Source organism: Mustelus asterias, unplaced genomic scaffold (assembly GCF_964213995.1).
Source record: "Mustelus asterias unplaced genomic scaffold, sMusAst1.hap1.1 HAP1_SCAFFOLD_184, whole genome shotgun sequence".
Taxonomy (NCBI): domain Eukaryota; kingdom Metazoa; phylum Chordata; class Chondrichthyes; order Carcharhiniformes; family Triakidae; genus Mustelus; species Mustelus asterias.
Genome location: NW_027590182.1, coordinates 372,071 through 388,698, shown reverse-complemented (window position 1 = coordinate 388,698; position 16,628 = coordinate 372,071). Strand labels below are relative to the sequence as shown.

The 16,628-nt window shown below is 46.3% G+C and overlaps 2 protein-coding genes and 1 long non-coding RNA gene across 4 annotated transcripts in view; 1 reads left to right on the top strand and 2 right to left on the bottom strand.

Annotated features, from left to right (window-relative positions):
* Nucleotides 1-16,628, bottom strand: part of LOC144485303 (uncharacterized) — a 461,444-nt gene that overhangs the window by 255,147 nt on the left and 189,669 nt on the right. The gene's annotated exons all lie outside the window — the stretch shown is intronic.
* The window catches only part of LOC144485284 (uncharacterized), a 283,279-nt gene that overhangs the window by 104,150 nt on the left and 162,501 nt on the right, over nt 1-16,628 (bottom strand). The gene's annotated exons all lie outside the window — the stretch shown is intronic.
* LOC144485290 (uncharacterized) overlaps nt 1-16,628 on the top strand; it is a 308,115-nt gene that overhangs the window by 280,635 nt on the left and 10,852 nt on the right. The window contains exons 1-3 of one of the 2 annotated variants that reach the window (XM_078203497.1): nt 7,240-7,348; nt 8,823-10,119; nt 11,926-11,927. The exons of the other annotated variant lie outside the window; for it this stretch is intronic. Of the exons in view, the coding sequence (XP_078059623.1) occupies nt 8,929-10,119; nt 11,926-11,927 (1,193 nt within the window). The 5' untranslated portion in view covers nt 7,240-7,348; nt 8,823-8,928. Of the gene's footprint in view, nt 1-7,239; nt 7,349-8,822; nt 10,120-11,925; nt 11,928-16,628 lie in introns of those variants that run through there. 2 annotated transcript variants of the gene reach the window in all.

Genomic DNA, 16,628 nt, shown 5'->3' with positions numbered 1-16,628 from the left:
GTACAAGAGAGACGGGTTACACCTAAACGACAAGGGGACCAATATACTTGCAGGGAGATTTGCTAGTGTTATTGGGGAGCATTTAAACTAGATTTGCAGGGGGGTGGGAACCAGAGTGCCAGAGCAGATAGTGGAGCAGGGGTAAAAAGACAGGTTAGTTCAAGCAAAATCACAAATGGAAGGGTAGAGTGTGGTGGAAATAATTTTTTGAGGTGTGTCTATTTCAATGCCAGGAGTATTGTGGGGAAGGTAGATGAGCTGAAGGCATGGATAGACACGTGGAAATATGACATTATAGCCATTAGTGAAACTTGGCTACAGGAGGGGCAGGACTGGCAGCTCAATGTTCCAGGGTTCCAATGTTTCAGGCGGGATAGAGGCAGAGGGATAAAAGGTGGGGGGGTGGCATTGTTGGTCAGGGAAAATGTTACAGCGGTACTCAGGCAGGATAGATTAGGGAGCTTGTCTACAGAGGCCCTATGGGTGGAGCTGAGAAACAGGAAAGGCATGACCACATTAATGGGCTTGTATTATAGACCACCCAATAGTCAGCGAGAATTGGAGGAGCAAATCAGAGGAGAGATAGCTGACCACTGCAAGAAACACAAAGTTGTGATAGTAGGGGATTTTAATTTTCCACATATAGATTGGGACTCGCATACTGTTAAAGGTTTAGACGGGGTAGAGTTTGTAAAATGTGTTCAGGAGAATTTTCTACATCAGTATATAGAGGTGCCAACGAGAGAGGATGCGATATTGGATCTCCTATTGGGAATTGAGTTAGGGCAGGTGATGGATGTGAGTGTGAGGGAACACTTTGGATCCAGTGATCATAATGCCATTAGTTTCAACCTGATCGTGGATAAGGATAGATCTGGTCCTCGGGTTGAAGTTCTGAACTGGAAAAAGGCCAAATTTGATGAAATGAGAAGGGATCTGGGAAGTGTGGATTGGCACAGGCTGTTCTCTGGTAAGGATGTAAATGGAAAGTGGGAGGCCTTCAAAGGAGAAATTTTGAGAGTGCAGAGTTTGTATGTTCCTGTCAGGATTAAAGGCAAAGTAAATAGGAATAAGGAACCTTGGTTCTCGAGGGAGATTGTAACACTGATTAAGAGGAAGAGAGAGTTGTATGAAATGTACAGGCAGCAAGGAACACATCAGATGCTCGAGGAGTATAAAAAGTGCAAGAAGCTACTTAAGAGGGAAATCAGGAGGGCTAAAAGAAGACATGAGGTTGCTTTGGCAGACAGAGTGAAGGAAAATCCAAAGAGCTTCTATAGGTATGTTAGGAGCAAAAGGATAGTGAGGGATAAAATTGGTCCTCTTGAAGACCAGAGTGGTAGACTGTGTATGGAACCAAAAGAGATGGGGGAGATACTAAATGGTTTCTTTGCATCCGTATTTACTGAGGAAACAGGCATGGAGTCTACGGAAATAGGGCAAACTGGTAGGGAGGCCATGGAACCTTTACAGATGAAAGGGGAGGAGGTGCTCGCTGTCTTGAGGCAAATCAGAGTGGATAAATCCCCAGGGCCGGACAGGGTATTCCCACGGACCTTGAGGGAAGCTAGTGTTGAACTTGCAGGGGCCCTGGCAGACATATTTAAAATGTCAGTATTCACAGGGGAGGTGCCGGATGATTGGAGGGTGGCTCATGTTGTTCCGTTGTTTAAAAAAGGTTCCAAAAGAAATCCGGGAAATTATCGGCCAATAAGTTTGACGTCGGTGTGGGCAAGTTATTGGAAGGTGTGATACGGGATAGGATCTACAAATATTTGGATAGACAGGGACTTATTAGGGAGAGTCAACATGGCTTTGTGCGTGGTAGGTCATGTTTGACCAATCTATTAGAGTTTTTCGAGGAGGTTACCAGGAAAGTGGATGAAGGGAAGGCAGTGGATGTTGTCTACCTGGATTTCAGCAAGGCCTTTGACAAGGTCCCTCATGGGAGGTTAGTCAGGAAGGTTCAGTCGCTAGGTATACATGGGGAGGTAGTAAATTGGATAAGACACTGGCTCAATGGAAGAAGCCAGAGAGTGGTTGTGGAGGATTGCTTCTCTGAGTGGAGGCCTGTGACTAGTGGTGTGCCGCAGGGATCGGTGTTGGGTCCATTGTTGTTTGTCATCTATATCAATGATCTGGATGATAAAGTGGTAAATTGGCTCAGCAAGTTTGCTGATGATACAAAGACTGGAGGTGTAGTGGACAGTGAGGAAGGTTTTCAAAGCTTGCAGAGGGATTTGGACCAGCTAGAAAAATGGGCTGAAAAATGGCAAATGGAATTTAACGCAGACAAGTGTGAGATATTGCACATTGGAAGGACAAACCAAAGTAGAATGCACAGGGTAAATGGTAGGACTCTGAAGAGTGCAGTTGAACAGAGGGATCTGGGAATACAGGTACAGAATTCCCTAAAAGTGACGTCACAGGTGGATAGGGTCGTAAAGAGTGCCTTTGGTACATTGGCCTTTATAAATCGGAGTATCGAGTATAAAAGTTGGAGTGTTATGGTAAGGTTATATAAGGCATTGGTGAGGCCGAATTTGGAGTATTGTGTACAGTTTTGGTCACCTAGTTACAGGAAGGATGTAAATAAGATTGAAAGAGTGCAGAGAAGGTTCACAAGGATGTTGCCGGGACTTGAGAAGCTGAGTTACAGAGAGAGATTGAATAGGTTGGGACTTTATTCCCTGGAGCGTAGAAGATTGAGGGGAGATTTGATAGAGGTGTATAAGATTTTGATGGGTATAGATAGAGTGAATGCAAGCAGGCTTTTTCCGCTGAGGCTAGGGGAGAAAAAAACCAGAGGGCATGGGTTAAGGGTGAAAGGAGAAAAGTTTAAAGGGAATATTAGGGGGGGCTTCTTCACGCAGAGAGTGGTGGGAGTGTGGAATGAGCTGCCAGATAAAGTGGTAAATGCGGGGTCACTTTTAACATTTAAGAAAAACTTGGACGGGTTCATGGATGAGAGGGGTGTGGAGGGATATGGCCCAAGTGCAGGCATAAAATGGTTCGGCACAGACAAGAAGGGCCAAAAGGCCTGTTTCTGAGCTGTAATTTTCTATGGTTCTATGGTTCTATAACTAAACTACAAACTGACCTTTCCTACAGTCTCACAGTCCAATCAAGCAACAGGTTGACACGGAGATAGATAGGAAAGCATGTTGTGAGGAGGATACAAAGAATCTGCAAAGGTAGATAAATAGGTAAGTGAGTGGGGAAAAATCTTAGCAGACGGAGTATGATGTGGGAAAATATAAGGATATTGACTTTCGCAGGAAGAATAGAAAAAAATATATAATCTAAATAGAGTGTAGAATGCTGCAGGACTGAGGGATCTGGGTGAACTTCTAAAAGAATCATAGAAAAGTAACAAGCAGGAACAGCAAGTCGTTAGGAAGGTTTTCTGTAAGGGAGATGAAATATAAAAGTAATAAAGTCTTGCTACAATTATACAAAGAATTGGTGAAACTGCACCGAGAGTACTGTGTACAGATTTGGTCTCCTTGCTTGAACAGTGATACGGGTGCATTGGAGACAGTTCAGGGGAGATTCACTAGACTGATTGCTTGGATGAAGGAGTTTGTCTTCTGGGGAAAGTTGAGCAAGTTGGGTCTATACTCAATGGAATTTAGAAGAATGAGAGGTGATCTTACTGAAACATGAGATTCTGAGGGATCTTGTCAGGGTGGATGCTGAGAGAATATTTTGTTTTGTGAGGAATCTAGAAGCAGGAGTCACACTTTAAAGATAAGAGCTCTCCCATTTCAGGCAGATATCAGGGGAAATTTCTTCTCTGAGGGTCATTAGGCTGTGGAATTTTCGTCCCCAGAGAGCAATGGAGGCTGTGGGTCATTGAACATATTCAAGGCTGAGTTAGACAGAGTATTAATCAACAAGGTGTCAAGGATTATGGAGCAGCAGGAAAGTGGAGTGAAGGCCACAGTCAGATCAGCCATGATTCTTATTGAATTGTGGAGAAAGTTTGAGGGGCCAAATGGCCGACACCTGCTCCTAATTCTTGTGATCTGATACCCTCCATCATCTCGTGTGGCACGGGATAGATTCAGAATAGACAAAGATCAAAACTGCACAGCCATGAGGTGCTGTGGGTCATCAGCAGCACAATATTCAACCACAATCTGTAAACTCATGGCCTGGCATATCCCTTACTCTACCATCACCATCAAGCCAAGGGACCATTCTGGTTCAACATGGAGTGTAGGAGGACATGTCAGGAGCAGCACCAGGAACCCTAAAGCTGAGATTCCAATCTGGTGACTGGTAACACGGGACTATAAGCACACTAAACAACAGAAGCAGCATATTCTAGGCAGGACCAAACAATCCACAAACAACGGATCAGATCAGAGCTGCAGTCCCCCCACATCCAGTCGTGAATGGTGGGGGACAATTAAACAAATCACAGAGAGAGAAAGCTCCACAGATATCCGCATCCTCAATGACTGGGGAAAGAAGCGGATCAGTGCATTTAACTGTTTTGTCTTTAGTGATCACAGATATGTTATTGATATGTTCCTTGGATTCCAAGGCCAGGAAAGACACTCTGGAAGGGATGGGAGCTGGAACTTGTCCATGAGAGTAACTGAAGGTATGAGAACTGAAATAATTGAGAGTTAGAAAAGACAAAGGCCACAAAAAAGCAGCAATTGGTAACAAGACACTGATTAATCTGTTCTTATCCTGAAGATTTGAAGGTCCCCGCTTTGTGTCTGAAACAATATTAGTTCATCGGACATTTATCCAGAGTATTAATCTCCAGCCCAGTTATAGCGATGTTCAGGTTCAGTCCTGGATGTCATTACCAGCAGCAATAACAGCAGAATCTAATCCCTGCAGACACTTGTCAACTTTCTGGTGGGTAAGATGGTGGGTTGACTGAGTGAATCCCATTTAACACTCAGAGAAGGTGAACCTTCTCTCTACATTGTGAGTGTGTTGGTTTCTCAGCAGGTGGGATGAGTGAGAAAATCCCTTCCCGTATTCAGAGCAAGTGAACGTTTTCTCCATGGTGTGAATGTGTTGGTGTGTTCGCAGGTTGGATGAGCGAGTGAATCCCTTTCCACAGTCAGAGCAAGTGAACGGTCTCTCCCCGGAGTGAACTTGTTGGTGTCTCAACAGAATACTTGAGGTCTTAAAGCTGTTCCCACATTCGGAACATCTGAAAGGTTTCTTATCCAAGTGAACGAGTTGGTGTGATCTGAGGCTGGTTAAATAAATGAATCCTTTTCCACACAAGGAGCAGGTGAACGACCTTTCCCCAGTGTGAACTCGCTGGTGTTTCTGGAGGCTGGATAACAGAGTGAATTCCTTCCCACACACTGTACATCTGAATGGCCTCTCCTCATTGTGAACTCACTGGTGTATCAGCAGATCACTTGTGGTTTTATAACTCTTCTCACATTCCGTACATTTGAAAGGTCTGTTATTGATGCGAACCAGTCGGTGTGTATAGTGAGCTGGGATGATCGTGTGAATCCTTCCCCTCACAGAGCAGGTGAACAGCCTCTCCCCAGTGTGAGTGTGTTCAGTGAGGTTCTGTGATCGTTTAAATAGCTTCCCACAATGTGAGCAACTGAACTGTCTCACAATGTGAATGATCTGGTGCTTGACAGGTCCTCAGAGCTTTTAGAATTGTTATCACTGTCAAAGCCTCTCTTCAATGTGAACTTGCTGGTGGGTCAGCAGGTGGGATGATTGAATGAATCCCTTCCTGCACACGGAGCAGGTGAATGGTCTCTCCCCAGTGTGACTGCGGCGATGCATTTCCAGCAGCGATGGATAATTGAATCCCTTCCCACAGTCCCCACATTTTCAAGTTTTTTTACACAGAGGGTGGTGGGTGCCTGGAACTCACTGCCGGGGGAGGTAGTGGAAGCAGATACGATAGTGAGTTTTAACGGACGCCTGAACAAATACATGAATAGGATGGGAATAGAGGGATATGGTCCCCAGAAGGGTGAGGGGTTTTAGTTTAGTTGGGCAGCATGGTCGATGCAGCCTTGGAGGGCCGAAGGGCCTATTCCTGTGCTGTAGTTTTCTTTGTTCTTTGTTCCATGGTTTCTCCATGGTGCCAGTATCCTTGTGTCTCTCTTGGTTAAATGATCCGTTCAAGCTTTGCTCACACAAAGAACTTGTGTATTGTTTCTCAGTAAGGGAATCAAGGGTCATGGGGATACGGCAGGAAAGTGGAGTTGAGGATTATATCAGATCAACCACGATCTCATTGAATGGTGAAGCAGACTCGATGGGCCCAATGGCCTAATTCTGATCCTAGGTCTTCCCATCCTTTGGCTCTCTGCTGTGAATAGTGTGATGTTTTTTCAGGCTGTGTAACTGGTTAAAGCTTTTTCCAAAGTCAGCTCATTGGAACTTGTGTGTATGTTTGTCTCTGTGCTTTTCCAGTTACACTGATGTTTGAAATCTTTCCCCACCATCAGAACAGACAAACATTTCTTCTTCCACATTTAAAGGTCGATGATATTCAGGTTCTGATGAATGGAGTGACTTTTTCAGATTTTGATGTGATGTTTGGTTTCAGTTTCCCATCTGTGTACCTTGTAAAAGACATTGGCAGAGTCAGTATCACTGTCAGTACAGGATAGAAATTCAGAACAAGCAGTTCTAGTTTCCATGGAATGTTCTTTTCTCTCTTGTTGCCTCAATCTTGTGGTCCAATCAAACTTCCATTTGAACTAAACCAGAACTTTGTTTCCAGTGTCTATGAGACACTCTGTACCCTGAGTTGTGGAAGGTATCAAGTGTTCCAGTCGACACCACACACTCCCTCTCCAGGACCATTCGAGCATGGACAAGACCACGGAAGAGCAGCCGTCAGCCAAGTTACCTCCTGCCGATCTATAAATTAGTGTTTTAACCAGCCCCAAGAGCAGGTCCAGGAAAAGATCCTCTGACCTCCCTCGCCTCCTCCACACTGGGCAGCCAACGAATAGGAGTGTGGGACAAACCAGAAGTGTAATTAAAAATGGAGAAGCAGCTCCTTCAAGGTCTGCAACCTCTCACACTGAATATAAACATGGCTCATGGACTCCTCCCGGCTGCAAAACATCAGCTGCACCTTGAGACTGGGTGAAAATGTTGCAAAAATTAATACTCTGATGACTTATCGGACACTAGGACCCGGTGGGAAGAGAATAACCTTAGCCCAGCCCTCATACTGTTGCGTCAAGAATACCCCGCCGCATGCGCTCCTCGTTGAACCAAGATGGCGACCGTCAGCCTGGACTTGGGCCTCGGAGGGGAAAAGATCCGGAGCTGCAAACACGGGAGCGGCAGAGTCTCAATCGCGGTTTGAGGCGCTCACCAGGTGTTTAGAAACTCTCCCGATCCAGAGCCCGCTCCATCAGAGTTTTCTTTTCCTTCCCCGCTGCAAAGAGGCAAAAACAGCCCAACCCCATCGCCATTACTGACAGTGCGCACGCTCCAATATGGGGGGTTAATGCGCCTGTGGGGTTCCGGCCTCTGGTGTGAATAGGGGACATTCAGCACCGCGGGGAATGCTGGGTCAGGACTCTGCCATTGAAAGTCATTATTAGTAGCTCGTGATATTTTTACTATTGTGTGTAGATTGGGGGACGGGGGCGGGTTCGATAAATTAATTAAAAGAGGAACCAAGCTATACTGAAATCTATGCATAGATCTTTCATTATCCATCAGAAAGAAAGGGAGTGGTAATAGGTGGAAAATTGCAAATGTCCCAAAGTCTTCCACAAGCAGCAGCAATTACAGCGGAATCCAAGAGCTCCAGTCAAATGTAAACTCAGAAAATGGTGTGACTGAGTGAAGTATTTCACTGAGTAATTGTAAGGATTGTATTCTCATGGATATTCCAGGTCATTTCTCAAAATCACTCAATAGAGGTGGGTGTCATTGATTAGACCAGCACTTATTTCCCATCCCTAATTGCCCTTGAAAAGTTGTTGGTGAGCTGCCTTCTTAAATCGCTGCAATCCATGTGGTAGGTACACCCACAGTGACGTTAGGGAGGGAATTCCAAGATTTTGATCCAATGACAGTGAAGGAAAGCGACATATTTCCAAATCAGGATGGTGAGTGGCTTGGAGGGGGAATTCCAAATGGTGGTTTCCCATCTGTCTTTGTCCTTGTAGATTGTAGTGGTCGTGGGTTTTGTTTCATTGCAAGTTTCATATAGATTTGCAAAAAAATAAAACTTCCTAGGATGTGGACATTACTCACAAGGCCCAGGTTACTGTCCTGAATTACTATCCTGCACTGACAGTGATATGTTACCAATCACCAGTTATCCTTTGTGATGGTGATAGTTGGCCTTTTTCTTAAACCTCTGCAGTCCATATAGTAAAGGTGCTCCCACAATGCAACAGTATTAGGATTTTAACCCAGTCACATTGAAGGGACAGTGATATTTGTCCAAGTCAGGAAGTTGTGTGAGTTTCCCATGTCCCAGCTGCTCTGGTACTTCCAGGTGGGAAAGATTGTGGGTTTGGGAGATTCTGCCAAAATGCTGGTTGAGTTGCTGATGTATAAAATCTCTTTCCATCACCCTCCTCCCTGACCTCTCCCTCTTCACACATAAAGGCTGGATTTTTGTTGTGGGCTCTGAAGGGTGAAGGGTTCCTTTCCCTCAGTGCACTGGTGAACAGTTTGAAGCTTTATGACAATCCAGCAGCTTTCATATCCTTTTTCCTATTCCCAATCCCACAATTTACCAGATTCATTCAGCTCAATTTCACATCTTGCCTTTGTGTTATAATGGCTTGTCTCTTATGTTTCCCTCTTTCTGTTTTCAATTCATTTTTCAGGGGATTAGAAGGTGAGGAATTACAGACAATTGTAAATCAAGGATCACATCAAGATCTGACAGAGTGTCTCGATTCATCAGGACCTGAACATCATCGGCCATTAAACATGGAAGAAAAAAGCACCATTCACAGTGGGGAGAAACCATACACATGTTCTGTGTGTGGACAAGGCTTCAAACGATCGTCTGGCCTGTCAAGACACAAGCGCAGTCACATCAGGGAGAGGCTGTATAAATGTGGAGACTGTGGGAAAGGATTCAATTACCCAGTTGGCCTGGAAAATCACCGACGCACTCACACTGGAGAGAGACCTTTTAGCTGCCCTGTGTGTGGGAAGGGATTCACTCAGACAGCTGGCCTGTTGATACACCAGCGCATTCACAGCAGGGAGAGGCAGTTCACCTGCTCCAAATGTGGAAAAGGATTTACTCAGTCATCGGCCCTGCTGATGCATTGGCACACTCACACAGGGGAGAGGCCATTCACCTGCTCCGTGTGTGGGAAGGGATTCACAGATTTCTCTGCCCTGCAGAGACACCAGCGGGTTCACACCGACAGGAGAGAGTTTAAATGCACTGAGTGTGGAAAGAGTTTTAAAACTCCACGCACACTGCGGGAGCACCAGTACATTCACACCGGTTCCACACCGTTCAGCTGCTCCCACTGCCAGAAAGGGTTCAGGACATCATTCCACCTTGTGGCACATGAGCGCATTCACACTGGAGAGAGGCCATTCACCTGCTCTGAATGTGGGAAGGGATTTAACCATCATCCAACCTGCAGAAACACCAACGAGTTCACAGTGAAGAGAGACTGTTTAAATGTCCAGACTGCGGGAAGGGCTATAAAAGTTCTGAGGAACTGCGTCACCATCAACGTGTTCACTCTGACGAGAGACCATTCATGTGTTCTCACTGCGGGACTGGCTTCAGGCGATCAGGCGACCTCACTGTACACCAGCGCATTCACACTGGGGAGAGGCCGTTCACCTGCGCTGTGTGTGAGAAGAGATTCACTTGTTTATCCTCTCTCACTTCACACCAACTTGTTCACACAAATGAGAGACCATTCAGATGTTCTGACTGTGAGAAGAGCTTTAAAAGCAGAAAACTTCTGCTCGCACATCAGCGAAATCACTGAGGACAAACCGTTCACCTGCACTGAGTGTGGGAAAGGATTCACCCGGTCATCCATTCTGCTGAGGCACCAACAAGTTCACAGTGAGGAGAAGCCGTTCACTTGTTCAATGTGTGGAAAGAGATTCACCCAGTCACACAACCTGGTGAGACACCAGCGAGTTCGCCAGTGATCACAGGGGTGTGATTCTGCTGTTATTGCTGCTGTTAATTGCATCCCAACTAAATAATGTTTATACTGATAGTTGGAGTTTATCTGATGTAAATCAACCCTGTTGGACTTGTAGAATACCCCACAGCATCTCTCATTCATGTGTCAATAAATCTTCACGCCTGCAGACCTTGTTTTAAATTTAAATCACTCAGAAACTGTATTGAACTAAGATGAATAATAAACAGATCACAGTCCAATCCACCCCTGTGTGAATGTGCCGATGTATCAGCAGGCCGATGACTAAAGTCTGTTTTGTAACTTCAGGATAAGGATTTGAAAGCTCTCAATGTTGGTAATCTCATATGTAGGCTGGAGCTATTTGATAGGCAGGATGTTAATAGCTGTAAACTTGTCAGATGTCGAAAGAATTACTATTGGAGTAAACTCACCCATTTATAACCTCAGACTCTGGTCCCTATTGTAATGAATAAGTAACACAGTGGAATAGCGGGATAAATATGTGGGGCTACGGGGATAGGGCCTGGGTAAGATGCTCTGTTGGAGAGTCGGTGCAGACTCGATGGGCCCTGTACCCTTGTGCATTTACCCTGCTAACCCCCCTGACCTACACATCTTTGGACGCTAATGGATAATTTGACATGGCCAATCCACCTAACCTGCACATCTTTGGAATGTAGGAGGAAACGGAAGCACCCAGAGGAAACTCAGACACAGGGAGAACGTACACAGAAACCCACTGCTGTCAGGCAGCAGTGCTAACCACTGTTCCACCGTGCAGCCCTTCATCTGCTGCTGAATCCCACATCCACACATTACCGCCAGACTTGACAATTTCAACACATTCCTGACTGGTCTCCCACATTCTATAATTTTGAGATAATCCAAAATGTCCTCATGTCTTGCAGACGCTTCCTCCATCTCCACAACCCCCTCTTCTAATTCTGGACCTCTGTGCAGCCCCTTTGCAATTCCTGCAGCATTGCTGGCCTGCGGACTAATGTATGGTCCAATTCCCATTCCAGCTGAGGTCGGTGTCGGAGCTGTCTCCTCACCCTGCCCAAGAGTGGATGGTAACAGCAGCCTGCTACTGACACAAACTGCCAGGAAAACAGCTCTGGATGACACATCAGCAGACATTTGGGGTTCCAAATGCTTGAAAAATGTTAACCTGTGTGAAATTGAGGTGAATTACAGACTAATTTAAATATAGGATGAGTATCATTGCTTATTTAGTCACTGCTGTAAACAGCGGAATTTTCACTTTGTAAACCTCAGCTTGAAGGAATAAAGTGAATAAATTGGGATCTTAACTTTTACCCTTATCCATCTGAAGCCAATGGACTCCCTTTTCCCCGCCCTGATGTGACCATAAGACCATAAGACATAGGAGCGGAAGTAAGGCCATTCGGCCCATCGAGTCCACTCCACCATTCAATCATGGTTGATTTCAACTCCATTTACCCGCTCTCTCCCCATAGCCCTTAATTCCTCGAGAAATCAAGAATTTATCAATTTCTGTCTTGAAGACGCTCAACGTCTCGGCCTCCACAGCCCTCTGTGGCAATGAATTCCACAGACCCACCACTCTCTGGCTGAAGAAATTTCTCCTCATCTCTGTTCTAAAGTGACTCCCTTTTATTCTAAGGCTGTGCCCCCGCGTCCTAGTCTCCCCTGTTAATGGAAACAACTTCCCTACGTCCATCCTATCTAAGCCGTTCATTATCTTGTAAGTTTCTATCAGATCTCCCCTCAACCTCCTAAACTCCAATGAATATAATCCCACGATCCTCAGACGTTCATCGTATGTCAGGCCTACCATTCCTGGGATCATCCGTGTGAATCTCCGCTGGACCCGCTCCAGTGCCAGTATGTCCTTCCTGAGGTGTGGGGCCCAAAATTGCTCACAGTACTCCAAATGGGGCCTAACCAGTGCTTTATAAAGCCTCAGAAGTACATCTGACACTGAATCTTCTTAGGTTTGAAGAAGAAACTCAACCTCAGAGCACTGGGTGGTACAGTGACACAGTGGTTAGCACTGCTGCCTCACAGTGCCAGGGATTTGGATTTGATTCCCGGCTTGGGTCACTGTGTGGAGTTTGCACATTTTCCCCATTCTGTGTGGATTTCCTCCAGGTGCTCCGGTTTCCTCCCACAGTCCAAAGATGTGCTGCTTAGGTTGGCTGGCCGTGCAAAATTGACCCTAGTGTCGGGAGGATTAGCAGGTTAAATATGTTGAGTTACCGGGGTAGGGCCTGGGTGGGATTGTGGTTGGTGCAGACTCGATGGGCTGAATGGCCTTCTTCTGCTCTGTAAGATTCTATGATTCTATGAGTTCACAAAATTAAAGTTAAAAGTTAAATTTATTTATTAGTCACAAGTAAGGCTTACATTAACACTGCAATGAAGTTACTGTGAAATTCCCCGAGTCGCCACAGTCCGGCACCTGTTCAGGTCAATGCACCTAAACAGCGCATCTTTCAGACTGTGGGAGGAAACCAGAGCACCCGGAGGAAACCCACACAGACACGGGGAGAACGTGCAGACTCCACACAGACAGTGACCCAAGCCAGGAATTGAACCGAGTTCCTGGCACTGTGAGGCAGCAGTGCAGACAGACAGTCAAGAAATCATCAATTCCACTCCCACCCGGAGCTATGGGGATATATTTATACATTATCTCATTTCACAATAAAACCCACACACTGAGTTTCAGATTTGCTTCTGTTATTATTTTGGTGCCCAGCAGGTGGTCTCAGTGTGTGTGTGGGTGCGTGTGCGCGTGAGTGCAGAAAGATAGAAACAAGAAGCAGGAGTAGGCCATTCGGCCCTCCGAGCCTGCCCCACCATTCATTTTGATCATGGCTGACCATCGAATTCAATATCCTGATTCCCCCCTTCCTCCCATATCCCTTGATCCCTTTAGCCCCATGAGCGATATCTAATTACTTCTTGAAATCATATATGCGTGTCTGTGAATGTATTTATACATCTGTGAGTTTGTCTGTATCTAGAATCATAGACGATTGACTCACCTGATGAAGGAGCAGCGCTCCAAAAGCTCGTGATACCAAATAAACCTGTTGGATTTTAACCTGGTGTTGTGAGATTTCTAACTAGAATCATAGAATCCAACAGTGGAGAAGGTGGCCATTCGGCCCATCGAGTCTGCATGACCACAATCCTATCCAGGCCCGATCCCCTTAACGCCATGCATTTACCCTAGCTAGTCCCCCTGACACTAAGGGGCAATTTAGCATGGCCAATCCACATAACCCGCCCATCTTTGATCTGTGGGAGGAAACTGGAGCATCCAGAGGGAACCCACACAGACACGGGGAGAATGTGCAAACTGAACACAGACAGTGACCTGAAACTTGAATTGAACCCGGGTCCCTGGCGCTGTGAGGCAGCGGTGCTAAGCACTATGCCACAGTGCAGTAATCCAGGAGAACTGGATTAATTGTTGGATTACACAGTGACATGTTACAGAGTCTTAAAATCTGAAATAAAGCAGTCAATGCCACAAATAGTCAACAGGCCCAGCAGCTTCTATGAAGGCAGAAACAGAGTGAAACATACAGCCAAACATCCATATGAATGAGGAGCAGCAGTGGACCATTGGGCCCCTCTGCTGCAGCATTTGACAAGATCTCGACTGATCTGATTGAGGTCAGAACTCCACGTTTCTGTCTCCCCCCAAATCCTCTGACTCTCTTGTCAATCAGGAATCCATTTATTCAGCCTTAAAAATATTCAATGACTCTGTCCCCACTGCTCTCTGGGGAAGAGAATTCCACAGACCAAAGACCCTCTGAGAGAGAGAGAAAAATCTAGTTCTCTCTGTCCCTAATGTCTCAAGTCCAATGCGCTCTCCAGAGCCACACAAAGAAAATCAAGATAAAAGCAAATTACTGTGAATGCTGGAATCTGAAACCAAAAGAGAAAATGCTGGAAAATCTCAGCAGATCTGGCAGCATCTGTCAGGAGAGAAACGTGCTGACGTTTCGAGTCCAGATGACCCTTTGTCAAACCTGACCTATGATCAATTGAGAGAGGGAGGTGGAGGAGAACAAAATGAAAGATCTGCAAACTGACAAAATGTTTCACGGCCCAAGACCAAAGCGAGTGGTAATGGGACAAGTAAAGACACAAAAAATGTTCTGGATGAGGTGTGAATAGCCGGTTAGCGATAGTCTGAATGTAAAGTAAACAAGAGGGAAATGAGGTGAAAAATGAGGTGAAAAAAGCAGCAACGAAACGCAGAACACAATGGGGGGAGAGATTGTGGTGTAAAATTGTTGAGCTCAGTTTTGTTCTGAAGGCTGTAAAGTGTCTCTTTCAGTTGCGAGAAATAATAATATATTTCCCAGTTCCGATGACAGGTCACATTCAGTCTGTTTCTCTCTCCACAGAGGCTGTCTGACTTGTTGAGTATTTCCAGCCAAAAGAGAAAACGCTGGAAAATCTCAGCAGGTCTGGCAGCATCTGTAAGGAGACAAAAAGAGCTGAGGTTTCGAGTCCAAGTGACCCTTTTGACAAAAGCAGCAATTTGCTGTGAACTGGGCGGCGTTGAGGTTTTGAGTGACAGTCCTGGGGCGATATCAGGACAGGAACAGCCACAGATTCCCCCTTTTCCCTGGGACATTTCACTGGAGCTGTGTTGGCGAGTGTTTGTAATCTCTGTCTCACTGTCTCGGTAATGGGGGCAATTTCCAGCGTTTTCCGTTTTATGTCAACCAGAGAATGTGGAAGAATTGTCACACCCGAAACAGATGTCTCTTACGCAGGACACCCCAGCTCGGGTCTCGTTGGGGGGGCGGGGGGGAGAGGAGGGGGGGGGGGGCGGGGGAGTTGGGGGCGGGGGGGTAACGTTCACAATTTTGTGTTTATGTCTGGTGCGAATAATACTTTGGATTAAACGGAGAAGTTTTTTAAACTGAGGAAAGTAACTGCATTTGGGCGCTGACTTTAAACAACATTAACAAGCCCGGGCTGCTGGAGAAACATTTAGGGATTTGTGAGCAGTCAGTTCCGGCTGGTTTGAAGTGAAATCCTGTCGGTGCTGCGGCAAATCTGAACTCAAACCAGACAAACTGGAACCGCTGGGTTAGAGATTCCGGGTGTTGGGATGTGGAGGCTGGGGGAGGGGGAGATGGCGCTAAAACTCTGAGCCTGAGTTTCGAGCGGGATAAAGGGAAGGAATGACAGTTAATGTGGGAGTCAGGGACAATAGCAGAAGGTGGGAAGCTCTGGAAAGGAGCACGGAGGGTAAAGGCCGTCAAAGAATGCTTGTTTAAATGAAGATAAAAGCAAAATACTGCGGACGCTGGAATCTGAAACAGAAACAGAAAATGCTGGAAAATCTCAGCAGGTCTGACAGCATCTGTGGAGAGAGAATGGAGTTAATGCTTCCAGTCTGGATGATCACAGATGCGATCAGACCTGCTGAGGTTTTCCAGCACTTTCTGTTTTTGATTAACTGAAGGTTCAGCAGGGAAAGAAGCAGCGAACTGAACACACTGAACCCAGGGGGAGGGGGTGACCCAGGATAAGCTCAGTGAGGCTCTGCAATGTCCATCAACACATCCACATTCAGACCTTAGAGAGCCAAGGGGGAGGGGAAGGAGAAACTATTTGGGGCACAGCAGGTGGTCACCCCTCCCCCCACTCTGTGGTTCCACATCCCTCCCACACCTGGACAGGGTTGGCTCAAGGTGTAGGAAGCTGCAAGCTGAGAGGCTGAGCTGTGAACTGGGCCGGGTTGGGGGTTTGAGTGACAGTCCTGGGGCTATTTCAGGACAGGAACTGCCACAGGTTCCCTCTTTTTCCTCGGACGTTTCAGTGGAGCTGTGTTGGTGAGTGTTTGTAATCTCTGTCTCACTGTCTCGGTAATGGGGGTGGGTTGTAGATTGCTGTGAGTGTTAGACTAAATAACCTCTCCTCATGCTGCCAGTTCCAGTCTGCAGACTCCATTTCTCAGTCCAGTTTGCTGCTCCGTCTCTGTCTCTCTGTACTTTGCTGCAGTGCTCCACATTCTGAGCAACATCCAGCCCATTGTTATCACCCGAAATTTGCGGCAAACTCCCTTCACTGTGGCACAGTGGTTAGCACTGCTGCCTCACTGAGTCTGGGTTCGATTCCAGCGGTGGGTGACTGTCTCTGTGGAGTTTGCATAGTAAGAAGTCTCAGAACACCAGGTTAAAGTCCAATAAGTTTATTTGGAATCAAAGCAAATTACTGCGGATGCTGGAATTTGAAACTATGTTCTGTGGAACATCGTTTCCTCACTTGTTCCTGTGCAGCAGTAAATCCTCATCCTGAACACTTTCCCTCCTCCCTGTCCTGCAACCAACTCCCACACTGACCAACCAGCTCATATTTCAATGGGCCTCCAGCGGGTGTTTGACTCCACTGTGCCAGGCTGCATGGTGTATGGGCGCTGTTTCACCCATAAGATGGATGTGTGCAGCACCCTCTTCCAACTGTTCTGGCTGC